The 17,302-nt window shown below is 34.7% G+C and overlaps 1 protein-coding gene across 1 annotated transcript; it reads right to left on the reverse strand.

Annotated features, from left to right (window-relative positions):
- Positions 1 to 5,802: 5,802 nt before the first annotated feature.
- LOC134262509 (uncharacterized) lies at positions 5,803 to 15,985 on the reverse strand. The gene is given in 5 exon segments (XM_062744908.1): positions 5,803 to 10,889; positions 12,397 to 12,447; positions 13,040 to 13,087; positions 15,049 to 15,684; positions 15,908 to 15,985. Coding segments are annotated over 4 exon segments (5,808 nt in total). The 5' UTR covers positions 15,671 to 15,684; positions 15,908 to 15,985.
- Between the last annotated feature and the right edge of the window lie 1,317 nt (positions 15,986 to 17,302).

Below are 17,302 nucleotides of genomic sequence, written 5' to 3' on the forward strand. Positions count from 1 at the left end.
TTCATTAAATAATCCAGTGAAATAACATCTAGGCTGATCCAGGATTCAGCTGTTTAGAACTTTCTTGGAAGAAAAACGGTAGAAAATCAGTTTTGGTACTGAAATCCATAGGACCATACTGTTATTACATGAAGTCTCAAGCGCTGTGAAAGTCTGTGTTATTGTGTCAAAATAAGCAGCCATCGCGGCTTGTGAAGGACTAACATGACGTCGCTGCCAAGTTTATGACGTCACAATGCATAGGTAAGCTCGCTGACTAGATAGTTTACAGAAAGATAAGTCCAACCTATTTTTGCAAGATGATGCAACAGGTATAATAAGATGATGCAACAGGTATAAAAAAGATGATGCAACAGGTCGTAGTAGCAGCGTACCAATGTAAACACCGTGTAAACACACCCCCGTATTTAGGGGGCTATATGTACTGAATTGAACCACTTATCCCCCACAGACCCCCTAATCTGCACTCTCTTGACCCACCTATCCCCCACAGGGGCTGCACTCCCTTGACCCCCTATTTCCCCCACAGGGGCTGCACTCTGTTGACCCACCTATCCCCCAGCCCCAAAAAGTGCACTCCCTTGACCCAACCAGAGGCTCAGCCAATCAGAATCCAGTATTTTTGACCTCATTTGCATAAAAAGTGCACTCAGTTGAACCGTCTATCTAGGCCCCTTATACTACTCGTATTTCTAAACTTAAAAACAGTTGTTGTATATTATGAATTTGAATTTGCATTTTTCTATTTTTTTTCTTCAAATTTCAAATTTTAAATTTTTTGATGGGTTTGATTGACACATCCTTGCACTTTCACAAAATTTAATTTTATTCTTAATACTTAGGAAAAGTGGCAATCTTGTTGTGAATTAATGAGAAATATTTAAACTTTAACCAGGTGAGAAAAAAAATTATATTTGAACAGTGTAGAAATGTTCGAAAGCAAAACCCTTCACAGGTATCGTCATTCCACGCGTAGTGTTATTGTCCTTTCTGACATATTTTATTTTTCAAATAAAAGCTACAACATGACGACTTTCGTCATGTTGCAGATTTTATTTGAAAAATAAAATATGTCAGAAAGGACATTATGTACAAAGTTTAGCAAATTGAACACACCTGTGAAACGTACACAGTTTTTGTATACAGGGCACTAGCTCCTTTTTTGTTAAGATTACAATTCCCGGGGTGTGTTCCATTGTTAAAGTCTGCTCACCACAACTGCACGGACTGACAGTATTCTGTGTGTATGTTTTGCTTTCGAATTTTTTTTACTCTGAATTTTCTGGATTATTGTTTTGAACTTTAATATTTGTCATTAATGCACAAGAAGATTGCAACTTTTTGTAAGTATTAAGAATAAAATCCAAATTTGTAATATCATTATCACTGCAGTTTGGAAGAATTTATATTGGTTTTAATTCTACATCTGGAAATCCTACATATATTCGCAGTTGATAAATTCCAAAGATAAAATTCTTCAAAAATCACATTACATGTGATAATAATAAAAAGCCTTACAAACAAAGACAGCATTTGTTAGCAGCCTTGTCTGTTGTAACCATACAGTGTATTAAAATCAGAAGGATAAATGGTTCTCATTTTGTCTTCTAAAACGACTCTTTAAAGGGACCTGATCACAGTTTCATCATAAATATGGAAGTCTGGGAATTCCATAGGTGGGATCAGGTGTCAAGGAGGAGTAAGCATCCCCTGTTAACCGGTCATACCCGCAGCCGTTCTGACGTTCTGTCGCCAGTGATAAGATTCGGTCTATATGTACCTGTATTTAGGGCCTTTTACAACGATCAATTCTAGCTTTTCATTTCTTACTTTGTTAACTTCATTAGTAATAATGTTTCTGGCTGGACTATAGTTGAAAGAATTAAGAAAAAGAAGAGCAAGAACACTTCAAACAGAAGATTTTGTTTCAAATATTCAATATCTATAAGCACTGTAGGGTTTGTTTTTTTTGAAAAGTATGGAGGCAAAAGTGTAGGGATATCTGTTGGAAATACAGGGTGTCATATGGTGGAATGCAAGCCTGGCCTGAACTTTGTTATGATCAAGAATCTGAATGTGAGTTATGTTCACAGCATCTATCCTTTTGTTGGCAAATTTAAATTTAGAAGCCGACGGGCAGAATCAAAATTATCTTCCGATACCTGTGATGTGGTGGCTTAAACAGCTTGCACCAGGCAACATCCATAAACAAATACGTTTGTATTGAAGAATACAACTATATATATGGACTTGCTTTAGCTTTTTCAAATAGTCCTTTAAAAAATTCAAAGAAACCGTATACGGTTTCAGGAGTGCAAATAAGATGAAGAAAAATTAATGTTTTTTAAAAAAGTGTTTCACCGTGACCTATTTTGGAGACAACATGATATGATGTTCATAGGTGCATCAACTTACAAGATTTGATTTTTGGACTTTTGCAAGAAGTACTGATTTTTACAGTTCACGGTTTACTTGCACGGAGGTACAGAATTGATAATAGAAAAGAAAACTTTTGTAGTGGTCATAGGTAGTGCCCCTGATGTTGTTAGGGGCACTAACATGTGAAGACCGGGAGTTGAGGGTGGGATGGTTGATTTATGCTTTAAAATATCCCCTTATTTTGGTTAAATTAAATGGCGAGCTAAATATTTATATCGTAAAAAGTTTCAGTACATTGCTCTAGTGTAAAAGTAAGCTGTCAACTGTAAAAGTCAGTGCTACTCGCAAAAGTCCAGTAGTCGAACGATAGCAAATTTTTACCAGCACTTCGTTTTCTAGGTCAATTTTGAAGTGACCTAGAGACTACACTTTGTGCGTCAAGGCGAGGCCTTTTACGAACAACTTTGCTCCTCCTCCTTATATATACCTCAGGTTGGCGATGATCTGTCCAACGTTCTTCAGAAAATATATCAGTAGAACACACTTCTTTTGCATTTTTCCAAATGATCACTCTTTGTTCAACGTCACATTTCTATTTTTTGTACTGTGTGTTATAAACGTATTCCAATGAACCAAGGATACTCTTTTCCGGGCTATTCCTTTACTCCTCACTAAGATATTGACAGTAGTGAAGGAAAAACTTCAAGAGTACTGTGCTACAATATATTCAAGATGTGGTGTGAATTAGATGTGGATACTAAAAAATCCCGAAAAAGCTTTTGGACAATTTGAAATCACAAGATTTTACCAATATCAACAAATTAAAAACTAACGTCTTTTCAACTTTACACACACCAATTCCCCACGATTAAATCAAGTCCGGGCTCTTTGATATCATTGACAGCTGCTTTTTGAATAAAAATGGAATTTACTTGTTAAGATACTTACTTGGTCATTGGTCATTTGCTAAATTATTTTTTTTTCAAATAAATTCTGATCGCACACAAAAGTACTCTTAAGTTGACATCAAATTGATGCTTGAATTTCTGATTGACACTATCTTTGTTGGTTTTGGATACCATGTCTTTTAACAATCTGTTGAAATTCCACTGGGTACCAATTGCTCTCCGTTAGTAGCAAACATATTGTTTTCTATTGAAATTGAATTTTTGCAAAATTTTAGACGTGAAAAGAAGAAAACAATTGCTGTGGCCCTCAACTTAACACTTAGATATATAAACAACGTATTGTCAATTAACAAAACTTGGTAATTTCCATTCCTACGTCGATACGATGTGTCCTGGTGAGTTTGAGATAGAAGATACCAGAGAGTCTGATACATCCGTTTCATAGTTTGATATTTTACTCGAAAAAGATATTAATGATAATCTAATAACCAAGCTCTATGATAAACGTGATGACTTTTCTGTCATTATCTTCCCTTACTTATTCAGCAATATACCCCCATCACCTGCATACGGAGTTTATATATTTCACTTGATTTGATATGCAAGGACATGCTCTACGTATGAAGAATAAGTTCTAAAAAAACGGTGAATTATTGACAATTAAGCAAGTTGATGAAACAAGAATATCAGCAGTTTCGTTAAGATTCATCATTTCCTATGTTCTATTGTCGATACAATGACCTTGTCAGCATATACAATTTATCTTTCAGTCAAATGCTGAATGACGTTTTTCATGCTAATATAATTGTTAGTCCATTATTTATACATTGAATTGACGACGGATTTTTCCGTTATTTCCCGATCAATAGCGATATTGACAAGGAGCACACGGCGGGTGTGACCAGTCGGCAGGGGATGCTCACTTCTCCATGGCACATGATCCCACCTCTGATGTTTCGGAGGTCCATGTTTGTTCTGCTCCTATTTTGTATTGTTTTATGGACTGTGATATTGGATACTGTTCGTTATCTCCATATCCTTCATCATAACTGACCAAATAGTTTATTGCGAAGATGATCTAGAGATATGGCATATACATCTAAGGGATGAAGCTTAATTCAACTTTTGTTATACGATATAGCATAACTTGGGGCAGTTTACGCTTTATAAACCTTGTAGCGGTTTATGAAAAAAAAACATAAACTGCCCAAAGTTATGTTATATCGTATATAACTAAAGTTGAAGTAAGTTTAATTCCTTATAATTTAATTTCAGTGTAGACAATGAGACGATTTTTCCTCCGAAAAAGGCGGATTGAAGGGTGTTCATGTTTATGGCAGAGAAAAAAAAATAAACCTGCCTCAAACGAATTAGGATTTGGTATGATAATATTCAGAGTAGTAGATTCAAACCCCCTTTCACCCGGCATCTTTGGAACAATTTTCTAGACCAAAGTGAAAGGATACCTTTAAGGTCATTTCCTTAGGAAGAAAGTAAATATTCGAAAAATTAAAAACATTTATTTTGCGAAACTTAAACTAATTCACCTCCTCATATAGGGCCAAAGATCACAACAATGAATTTAAAAAAGTAAAACAAAACTACATTTTTTATGAACAAAAAGTTATAAGGTTATGTTTAATTTTTTCCAAAATGCTATTCATGAATTGTAAATGAATCATTTTTTTGCTTACCAATCATGAATAATTAATAACAAAATTATTTATACTCATACACTGCTTATCGTCGTCCAAAATAGAAATAACTTTTCAACATATTCATTCCATATTACAAGAGGTATAAATAAAATGCTTCATAGAACGATACATATTATATTCATAAATTACTAAAATATTATTTTAATAACAAAGAAACAGTGTAAACACTGAGTAAAACAATTACATACATGTATTTTGCAGAAAAAAACATTAACAAGGTATAAACAATATTTTCAGAGATGTTTTAGACTAGAAGTCTATAGAGTAAAACTTGTCTAGTTTTAGAATATAACAAAATAGACATATTTCAAAGATTTAACAGTATTTTATTAAATAATTGTGATGAAAAACAATATTGTACATAAAAATTCTAAGAGACGAAGAATTTTCGTTGCTCATTAAAAAATTGACCTATTTGAATAAATCATACTCGGATAATGAACTTTGTCGCGACCTTTTAATATCCAATCGCAGTAAACGAAATACATGTATATCTATTTTAGTGTTGATTTTATTTGTGATGGAAACAAATATTGTCACTGGCTAAACATGATGTCACAACATACGGGCGTTAATATTTAAAATTGAAAAACTTTTTGTGACCAAGCGCTCACAGGTAGGAGAGATACAGACTCCGGACAAGGGCTTGAGACAATGAAGAATTCATTCAGAATGGATAATAATTTGTACATAAACTTTAGAAAGAAATACACATAAGTCGACTATATATACATATTGTAACAAGATTTGAATTTAAAAAAATTACCCGCTAGTTAAACTTCTGTAAATTTTTATTTTCAGACAGAGTATCGTCTCACATGCTTTCTAATTTCATTCAGCACTGTCCTGTATTCAGACACTGTATCCTCACCATACCTGTACTTGTTATAATTAAACTTCTTTACCATTCGGCGTGTTCTCTCTAGAATAGACAAACCCTCTCTATCCAACACATCAACATGCTCTCCATCGCCATCTTCATCACTAGACCAATCAAGGATATCATCTTCGCCTAATTCAGAATCAACAGTACTATACATAACCCTGATATTTACGTCTACCCCGGCATCAAGAAGTATTTTCACCTTCTCTACCTTGTCCTTTACTGTATCAATCTCATCAATAAGAAAAAACAGCAAAGGTCTGACCTCAGACTCATAGTTAAAGTCATCATATAACTGAACCAACTGATTGACATCCAGTCCTATTTCCAATAAATGTTTCAGAACAATGCACTCACTTTTAAAGATTATGTCATATAAATTTCCAAATTCTTCTATACGCCAAACTTGTCGCTGTGCTATCACCACATCATCTTTGCTATCAGAAATCACGCCACCGTGTCTTATGTTAACCAAACAGTTAAAGAAATGTAACTTTAATTTATTCAGTTGACTTTCTCTTTCTGTTTGTAGTAATTGTTTTACAACATCCGTTTTGTTTTCTATTAATGCAACACACAATGATGACAGACTCTCCTTATTACAGATTGTTGAGTCTGCACCATACTTGTTCAGAATCAATACAATCGGAACTGCAAACTCTATCTGATATACAATTGTTACATGAAGAGGGGTGTTTCCAAGACAATCTTGTTTATTGACATCAGCCCCTGCCTCTATCAACTCCTTTACAACATCTAAATGTCCATCCTTACATGCTGCCGTCAGTGGTGTATCATGTATATCTTGTAGATTGACATCAGCTCCCGCCTGAAGAAGCTCCTTTACTACAGCCAGGTTTCCCTTTTCACACGCTGTTGTTAGAGGTGTTTTAAATTTATCTTGAAGGTTGACATCAGCGCCTGCACCAAGTATTTCCATCACTACATTTAAATGTCCACCGTCACATGCTGCTGTCAGAGGTGTGTGGAATTCACTTTGTAGGTTGACATCAGCTCCCGCCTCAAGTAGTTCTCTCACTACACACATATGTCCACCGTTACATGCTGTTGATAATGGTGTCTTATATTTATCTCTTGGATTTATATTAGCCCCAGTGTCTATCAATTTTTTTACTACCTTCATATGTCCCTTTTCACTTGCAACTGCTAGTGGAGAAATATAGTACCCATGTGGGTTTACATCAGCCCAATTTTCTATCAGCTTCTCTACTATATGTAGGTATCAACCTTTGCATGCTGCTGTTAGTGGTGTTTCATCGTTTGCTTTAAAATTTACAACCGCTCCCGTCTCTACTAGTTCATCCACTACAGTCATGTGCCCTTTATGACATGCAATAAGTAGTGGTGAATCACTTCCATAATGTAGGTTATAATACGCTCCAGCTTCTACCAGCTCTTTTACTATCCTTCTATGTCCACCCTCACATGCTGCTATGAGTGGTGTATAATATTTCCTAATTCTTGGTACACGTAAATTGACATTTGCTCCCCACTGCAACAGTTCTTTCACTACAATGAAGTGTCGATTCGTACATGCCGCTGTTAGTGGCGTATTCAATTTGTCTGGTAGATTGATATCAGCTCCGGCCTCCAACAGCGCTTTTGTTACAAATACGTGTCCACCTTCACATGCTGCTGTCAAAGGGGTATTATAATGACCATGTGGATTGATAGCTGCTTTTGCCTTAAGTAGTTCTTTAACTATATTCAGATGTCCACCTTCACATGCTGCTGTCAGTGGTGTTTTCAAATGATCATGTAGATTTACCTTAGCGCCAGCCTCTAGCAGTTCCTTCACTACACACAGATGTCCATAAAAACTTGCTGCTGTCAATGGGGTTTCATATTGTTTCTGTGGATTGATATTAGCCCCTGCCTTAAGCAGAATCTTTATTACACTCATGTGACCACCAGCACTTGCAGTTCTGAGTGGTGTTTTGTCTCCGCATAGTAGATTTATATCAGCCCCCATCTCTATCAGCTCCTTAATTATACTTATATGTCCACCCGCACATGCTGCTGTCAGTGGTGTATGGTAATGACCCTCAGGATTAACATCTGCATCAATTTTTAGAAGTTCCTTTACTACAAACAGATGTCCACCCTCACATGCCAACGTCAATGGAGTAGCAACACAATCTTTTGAATTTACATTAGCCCCTGCCTCTAGCAAAACCTTAACTACAGTTAGATGCCCACCCTCACATGCTGCGTTCAATGGTGAATTTATTTTTGCTCCTAGATTAACACTAGCCCCTGCATCTAGCAACTCCCTAACAACAGCCAGATGTCCAGATTTACATGCAGCTATCAATGGGGTTTCACATAGGCATTGTAGATTGATTTTAGCCCCTTCTTTTATAAGATTCTTTACTATTTCTATATGTCCATTCTTGCATGCTGCTGTCAGTGGGGTTTGATCTTCATATTGTTTATTGACATCAGCACCGGATTCTAACAGTTCCTTTAATACTGTCAGGTGCCCATTCTCACTTGCTGCTATCAGAGGGGTTTTATCGTCGCCTTGCAAATTAACATCAGCCTTTGCCTCTAGGAGTTTTTTAACAATAATCAAATGTCCACCTTCACATGCTTCTATAAGTGGTGTATTATGCTCACCATATACATTGACATAAGCTCCCGCCTTTAGAAGCTCCTTTACTAGAGTGTTATCTCCAACTCTACATGCTGCTGTAAGTGGAGTAATATACACACCTTGTGGGTTGACATCAGCCCCCACATCTAGTAGTTTATTTGCTACATTCGTATGACCACGCTCACATGCTGCTTGCAATGGTGTATTATTTTCACTATGTAAATTGATATCAGCGCCTGCTTCAAGCAGTTCCAAAACTACATTAATACGTCCATACATGCATGCCATTGTTAGTGGTGTAGTATAGTCGTCTCGTGCATTGATATCAGCACCTGCACTAAGCAGCTCCTTAACTACATTCAAATGTCCATATGAGCATGCTACTGTCATCGGTGTATAACCCTCCCCTTGTAAATTGACATCAGCCTTCGCCTGTAACAGCTCTTTTACTACACTGAAATGTCCACCTTTGCATGCAGCAATCAGTGGTGTATCATCCTCATCTTGTAGATTGACATCAGCCCCTGCTTCCAGCAGCTCCTTTACTATACTAATGTATCCATTCTTACAAGCTGCTGTCAGTGGTGTGTCAGACCACACATAATCATCATCAAAATCTCTGAATATTTCGTTAATTGAATTCTTGTACACATATTTTAGTAAAATTCTTACAGTTTCTAAATCACCACTGTAACAGCTTAGTAGTAATAGGCGGTATTGTTCAGGAGTTTGTGGACTTACCTCCCCTTTTCCTATGATAAACCTATAATCAGGATTAAAACAATTCCTTTCGAATAGTGCAGCTTGTGTTTCCTTGTGTAATTCAATTTGTTCTAAAATATCCTTTAGGATCTGACTGTGACCATAATTAACCACCCAGCTAATAACCCTGACACTATAAACAATCTCTGGTTTTCTCCACGTATTCGTCAGCACTGTTTGTATTTTCCTCTCCCTGCTCCACTCACTCATCTTCTCACTCTCCTTTGTTACACTTTCTCCTTTACTCACAACCTTAGACACATCTTTCTGAACAGATAAAAATAAAGACTTCAACTCAGTATACAACTTCGTCTTTAACACCTCAATGAAAGCCTCACAAACCTCAGGTTGTTTTAAAACATTATTCATAAAAACATCATGCAGTTCCATTTTTTCTATATCTCTATACAAATGCTCAGCTAACATTGGATAAAGATCCTGTCTTATCTTTATACAAAGATCAAATGGCCCGACATTAAATGAAACGTTTTTGTCCTTCGGTATTCTTTCATAAATGCACACTTCATTCCCTTCTGACATACATTTAACACTGTTTCCAATATTCTCACTCGGGTGAATAACTTTATATTCTGATTGTTCTGTTTGAAATCTATAAAGTCGTACATAGTTTGCAATATAACTACTGCTCATAAATTGCAGAATAACTTCTGGAAACCTACAACCGAAATGATATGCAACAATTTCAAACATAGAATCGTGAATGAAGCTATAATGAGTTCCACAAAAAATTGTGTAGGTCCCCTCCATTTCCGACATTGCATCAACAAATTGGAAATTATCAGTTTGTCTACTAACTTTACATTTTCGAAGAACCGTTAATTTGATTTCATTGAAGTTTCCTTCATTTTCTCTTTCCTCTAGAATTTTCTCAGATAATTCGTTTTCGTTCATCATGCATAACACTAAAGAAACATAGTGAATTTTGTTTTGATTTTTTAATTCTTCAAGTTCCTTCAAAATGCATGGAACTGGATTCTGAAAGAATAAAGAACCATGCAACTGAAATTTTTTATCTGTTGAAAACAGCTTACAAATATAAGGGAACATTTTTGATGCTGATGTCAAACTTGCGGGAGACATCATATGTTCTTCTATGTGGTAGTTTTTGAGTATTTCTTTTTTGTCATCGATAGTTAAAGCAAAAGCTTCACTATGTAAGAAAACAATAGTATTTTTATCGTTATAAAATGAATTTGACTCAATTGTTTTTTTAAACACCGCTTCTCTACTTGTCATGAGGGTTTTTGACTTTGGCATCGTTGGATTCATAATTCTATCTTTGTAATCAAACAAAAGGTTCATTTTTACTTCTTGAAGTCCAAACACACCTACCACATCATCAATAACAAAAACTTGCGGATTCTTTGGATCACAGTAGTCCTCTATCTTTCCTATCTCTCTGATGGGTACAACCTCATACCCTTCCTGTTGTAACATCAGGGCGATGTGACGAGCTGTTGCTGTTTTTCCAGATCCAGGGACTCCAACAAACGTAACATAAGACTTTTCCTTCACTTTTTGCAGCATTCCACAGAAGTTGTGTGTTTCAAAAAATACCATGTCCTCTCTTTTCCACTGTAGGATATCGTTTTCGTGAAGAGCTACATATGGAAGACCATGTATTTTCAATTGAATTCAATTTTGACAAGTGAGAATTGAAAATAAGTATCGAACATTTTTTTTGAAAGGTAAGTCGTGTTGAGATAAATATATATAATATATAAAGAGAATGCTCTACGTATGAACATTTTCAAATGTGAGATATATTATTAACAAACAAGTTGATGAAACGAAAATAGCAACAGTCTCTTTAAAAGTCATCATTTCGTAAATTTTGTGGTCGATACAATGACCTTGTCAGCAAATACAATTTATCATTTTCCCGATCGTGACAAAGATCACACAGCGATTGTGAACTGTTGGCAGGGAATGCTCACTCCTTTATGGCACCTGGTCCTAGTTTAGATGTTTTGGAGGTCCGTGTTTGCTATGCTACATTTTGTATTGTTTTGTGAACTTTTAACTGGACCACTGTTCGCTATCTTCAGATAGTTTATTTCTTGTTTTAACTGTTTCTGTTAATATAACTGTTTCAATAATTTACATATCCATATTACAACCTGTATCAGCCCGAGACACTTGTATCAGCCAGAGGGCCAGGGACCTGAGGGCTGATTTTGGTGGAGGGTTGATACAGGATGTGATGTTGAAAGGGTAATGTATCATTATGTTATTGCATACTTAATAGAATACAATACACATTAAGTTGAAAAGAAAGTAAGTAAAAAATCTTGTACGGACTTCTTACATTTCACAGTCTTTTGTCTTATACAGTTTGTGTTTGTTGTTCTTCTATTTCAAATGTGTCTTATCCATAATTTGAAAATAATCTTTTATTTTATTAAATAGATTATCCTTACATTCAAAAATTTAAAATTAAGAGAATGTGTAACCCCCCTCCAATGTTAGTGTTATCACAAGTGCTGTTTTTTAGTTTCAATTGTGACAATGATCCGTATTAGTCTCGTAAATCCATATCAGCACAATAGGGCTGATATGACCGGTCATTGGGGTCTCCCCACTAGTTCGAAGGTTCATTAGTCCGAAGGCACACTAGTCCGAAGGTTCAATAGTCCGAAGGCCCACAACTCCGATTGAAAAAAAGTTACAAACTTTATGTTTATATAGATAAGTTAATTACAAATAAAAAGTTAAAGACTATGACAATGACTTGTTGACTTTTTGAAGATATTGCCATTCTTCCGTGAGATAGGTAAACGTTCAGTATTTGACAATATAAAAAGAGAAGTTACAAAACCATGGGTATGATTTTTTTTTTTGAAAATCTAAATTCTACGTTATATATTTTTTTTGGATTTGCATATATATTTAGATATGAATGAAATAAGATGAACAAAAGTATCTTGGGGCCTGGGGTATTTTTCCGGGAAGGGGGGTGTCTTGTCCACATAAGCACCTACAGCTGAGTTGAGCAAGTGTCTTACCACAAGACCACCATAGTCGATCAATGGTATAGAAAAAAGAAATTGGGACCTGGGAATATGCAGAAAATAGGATGGAAGTTTCAAATTTTATTAATAAACTTACGTCGCAGTATTTGTAGCCTGAATTTCAAGAACCTGGAACCTGAGTAGTAACCTGTTAAGGTACAAAATAGACAAAAATTGCAAAGCAGGCACGTAGCATCGTTTTTGAAAGTCAGGGGGGGGGGGGCAACCTGAAAAAAAATTCTTTACTTACCTGCCTGAAAAGTTAACAGGCCCGAAAATTAAAAGTTGTCCAAATTCGAAAATCCTATTCTTTTTTTTTTGGGGGGGGGGTTATTTTCCTTATAACACTACACTGTCGTGAAATGGGGGGGGCTTCCTTTTCCAATAATAAAGGTAATCTTGAGAGAAAATGGGGGAGGGGGGCAGCCCCCCCCTACCCCGAATACTACGGGCCTGCAAAGAGACTTATAGTGTGAACACTTTAATGTACGCACAATATATCGGTATTAGGGTTAAAACTTGTGAATCTTCGGACTAGTGGGCCTTCGGACTAGTGAACCTTTGAACTAGTGGACCGTGACCTGGTCATTTTAATTATGAAGTCAGGCCTAACGCATACGCAAATCCTGTATTTATTACTAAGTATGTAATAGATAAGAATAATCAAAACCTTTGACCTAAAACGAGCACAATATCAGGTATTATAGCAATTACACACTGTATTTGCTTATAAAATTTACCTTTGACATTGTATGGAATAGCTTCATTTTTAAACTTTGCTACTTTATCTGAAAAAAGATAAAAACATATATCAATCATACATGTACATGTATTTATATATTCTTTTCAACCATTAAATAATTTGATTTCTATTAGAATTTTCAATACTAAAAGGATGGTCAGTGACATTAATTAAAAGAAAAGTACAGTAAAACTCGTTAAGTACGAACACTGATATAGCGAATTTACGGATATAGCGAAGTCATTTTGAATCACCAGCTATATAAATTTAATGAATTTTTTATACGGTTATAGGGAAGTGATTTCATAGGTCCCAGCGACTTCGTTATACCCGAGTTTTACTGTACATTCTTGCAGAACTTTGTGAGTAAATTTGAATAAAAATAGTGTTGTAATTATAGCCCTTGTTATGTTAAAACTCATAGGGTTACATGCATATTATTTTTAAAAAAGTATACTTTACATGTTTTATTTTATGTAAAACTTTGATAGCAATGTTCACAAAATTTAACACACATTAGGTCATCACTTATCCTCTTAGTTGACCCAGAGAGCCTTTTAGCAAGCAGATTGTAAAGAAATAAATAAGGACCGGCTAAGTGTTGGTGTATGGGAATTGGAGTGGGAGAAGTTATTCAGAATTTAAGGTTTTCTAAACATTGAAAAAAATGTTAATCAGAATGTTTTTTCCTTTTTAAATTACAAGATACATAATATATTTATTTAAATAAAGTGAATCTGTAAAAATATATATGTTTTTCATATTTAATTTATAAAGTTGCTATCATTTACTATCGAAAAAACGACAGCCCCCCCTTTTTAGAACATCGAATTTTACTTCCCGCATAAAAACATACTCTTAACAGTTCGTGTTTTATATTCTATGATTAAAATTTAATACATTTTGAATGTAGGTGATGCATGTGATAACTTTAATTTATATTTTATGCAGCCAACATTTACTTGAGAAATTGATCAAGTTTAAAATGGTATTGTTTTTGTTTGATTTTTTATCCGACTATAAGTTTTCAAAATATTCGCGACTATTGTCTCCATCAATTAGACGCATGCCTTTTCACACATATCGAAGCGGTTTGATGATCAAGACTCATTTCCATTGTTTACTTCATTTAATTCCCGGGCGACAGTTGATGGTTACATCAATGTTTTCTTGATATATATATTTTCTAGGTTTCGTCCATTATACTCAAGGTTTCGCTACATAATTCATCATTCTGTTGTAGTTCTGTTTAAACTCAATGGCGTTCCAACCATTTTATACAAACAAAGCTGTCATTTTGCTTGATGTGTTTACTTTAATTTCACTTGCCATACGACATTCTATGTCAAAACAAGTAAAGCAGTATATATTTAAGATATGTATGTAATTTCCAAGTTGACCAGACATACGGCACAGTACTTATATTCTCTGCAGAATTTAAAACGTTTTATAAATCAAAATCGGGTGTGAAAATAGGACTGCTATTACATATCAACTTCAACTTTATTTATTGATTTACAATCAATTTACAGAGGACAAGAATAAATAGGGTTTTCCAAAATAAAAATGGCTCCTCTAATTTATTTCATTCAGCATTTGATATATGATTTGTACACAGTTTAAAGATATAGTGTTCTGGAATCAGCGAAAGATAAGGTGATTTATGACATGGATTTTAAAAATTGAAAACCAGGTGATTGAGCATGGAAAAAGAGGTTTTTGAAGTTACCTCCTTTTTTGTTTAGCGGGTGCGTATAGTATGGGGTCCTTTATATAAAGCATTGAAATACTTAATCAGTTAGGACGTATAAATATTGCCACTTGCCCGAAATCTGTTGCATCGTATTTTCTCGAACACTTTGATTTTTAGCCATCACTTCTACTTTACCTTTAAATAATTGAAATAAATAAAAAATGTCCATGTAATATATAGTGACAGATAATTATCAGATTGAATCATTGAAATAAGATACCATGTTTCATTTATACTTCAATTGTTAAATTTACATTCTATGCTATGAACTCTTTCTCTTGTAGCTATGTCTTCTGCTGCTTGTTTTCTCAGTTCTTCAATGAAGTAAAGATCTCGGACAGGGTCCATTGTCTCATGTCTCAGAAAATCAACTTCTCTTTCATATTGGTTTCTATTGTTAAGGACAGAATCAAGGTCCACGACTGCTGATCTGACGGTGGACCAGACGCTGTTGAAATCAGCATTGGATAGGGCGGGACTAGAAGAATGAACACACTGGTTTCTGGCAATTCGAATCCTTTCAATGTTGGCAGAGAGAGATCTGTCAGTTGGGTCTGGATCATTTCCCCAGCCATTGGTGTGTGGTGGTATACTACACATGTTTCGTAGTAGTATGTACAATAAAGGAATATCCATATCCTCGTAGTATCCAGTATATGTACTGCCTCTTGGTAAAATCAGATTCTTTTGCGGAGCTGTCAGACGTGGAAGATTACTCCTCTGTCTAACTATGACGAATGGGAATGTTGTAGGTGGTATATAATGACGTAAAACATCCCTCATTTGATCTGTACATGGACCCAGAAGAAGTCGACAGGCTCTACAGGCATTTGTCGTCTCCCCTGTAGAAGCGTAAGGGGAGGATGCCATAGCCATTATTTAATGCTTCTCTGAAAAATAAATTACAAAGGAAAATGTTGTTTTTATACTGAAGGTCTTCAATTAGTTAACGCAAAAACCATTGTGAAATTATAACTGCACGTAAGTGTGGGATATGAAAACGATATTGCATGAGCTATATCCAAAGGATAAAGGTGAAAACATGGAATAAATGTTGATACCCCCAAAGGGTCATTTAATAGTTATTAGGAAATAGAAAATTACAAAACTTACCTCTGAAGGTACAATGTAGATTTGTGTAACACTTCATTTAAGGAATCCAAGCAGATACAATAGATTTATTCCAAGAATATACCATACTCAGCCAAAATGTTTGTTACAAACTGAAAGGCAACCAGTTTCAATTTGTTCTCTGTAGTTTGATTTTTAAAAAATCACATTTCCTTATCGAATGTCAGTGTATGTTTACCTGTTCTATTCTTGTTTCCCGGTATAAAAAATCGATATCAAATATCGCTTGTCACAATTTACCTTAACCACAATAAAATGTATGTTCCTTGAATATTAGCCTTTCAATTTCGAGATGCATATCACTGATTCTTTTATTCCTGCTTTCACTTGCTTCCTTTAAATAAAAATCGCATGAATCCCATAAGTTCAAAAGTTTTGACTTTATGTAAGGCCAACGAAATCTCTATCTCACAACGATTCTAAAATTAAATATCACAGGATAAACAAAACAAATAATGGAGTGTCGAAATTTATTGCATGAAAAATATGTCTGGGTCAAAATAAAGTTTTCTCTGCTTGATTGTTATTTCAGGTGAATCAAATCAAGGCAATATACATGTATATATATTAAAAAATGAAAGTACTGAAAGACCGAGAGTTTGATAGTAATATGGACGAATTAACATCAATGCAGACAATGTTCACAATTGGTAAAACTAAATGATTTGTCATTCTCCACTAAATTTGTCAGCCTACACTTTTAATTCCAGAGCCCCTTTATAATTATATGACTTCTTAGTGCATAGACTGAAATACTTAAATGCACTGCTGTCACCTGCTGGATGTGAATGTTATTTATACTGCCGTGGCTACTTGGTTGCAATAAAATTAATAATCGTACGACAATATACAGCTATACCCCGTCAGTTAACTGTCCAAATCACAATATATTGTATATAATAAAATTTATCTGATTGAATTTGTAAATTTCTTGCAATTGAATGATCTGTGTTTGATAATGATGTAGATATTTATTAATAATATATTTATCTATATATATTATATATATATATATATATATATATATATATATATATATATATATCTAATTACTTAAGCTTTTATACTGAATATTATATAAATTGTTGTCTCATAAAAGAGATTTTATATGGTGCATCTGTAGCACTGTGTTTTTATTTATTTTTCTACATGGAATACCTACATTATTAAACGTATGAACTCCTAGCCAGCAGTCAACTGACAACAAAAGTCTCTTTTCATTTAAAAAATGACACAAAAACATGAAATTTTTGACAGAAAAGAGGGCCGTAATTGTATAAATTGCAATAATTAGTTAACTATCCAAATCATCCTGAAGTTTGAACAGATAGTACGTAGCGGTTGGGTTCTTTTTAGATAAATAATTTTAAGGTCCGT

This window comes from Saccostrea cucullata, unplaced genomic scaffold (genome assembly GCF_032062105.1).
Source record: "Saccostrea cucullata isolate Sc308-1 unplaced genomic scaffold, CSIRO_AGI_Scuc_v1 ctg2877, whole genome shotgun sequence".
NCBI classification, from domain to species: domain Eukaryota; kingdom Metazoa; phylum Mollusca; class Bivalvia; order Ostreida; family Ostreidae; genus Saccostrea; species Saccostrea cuccullata.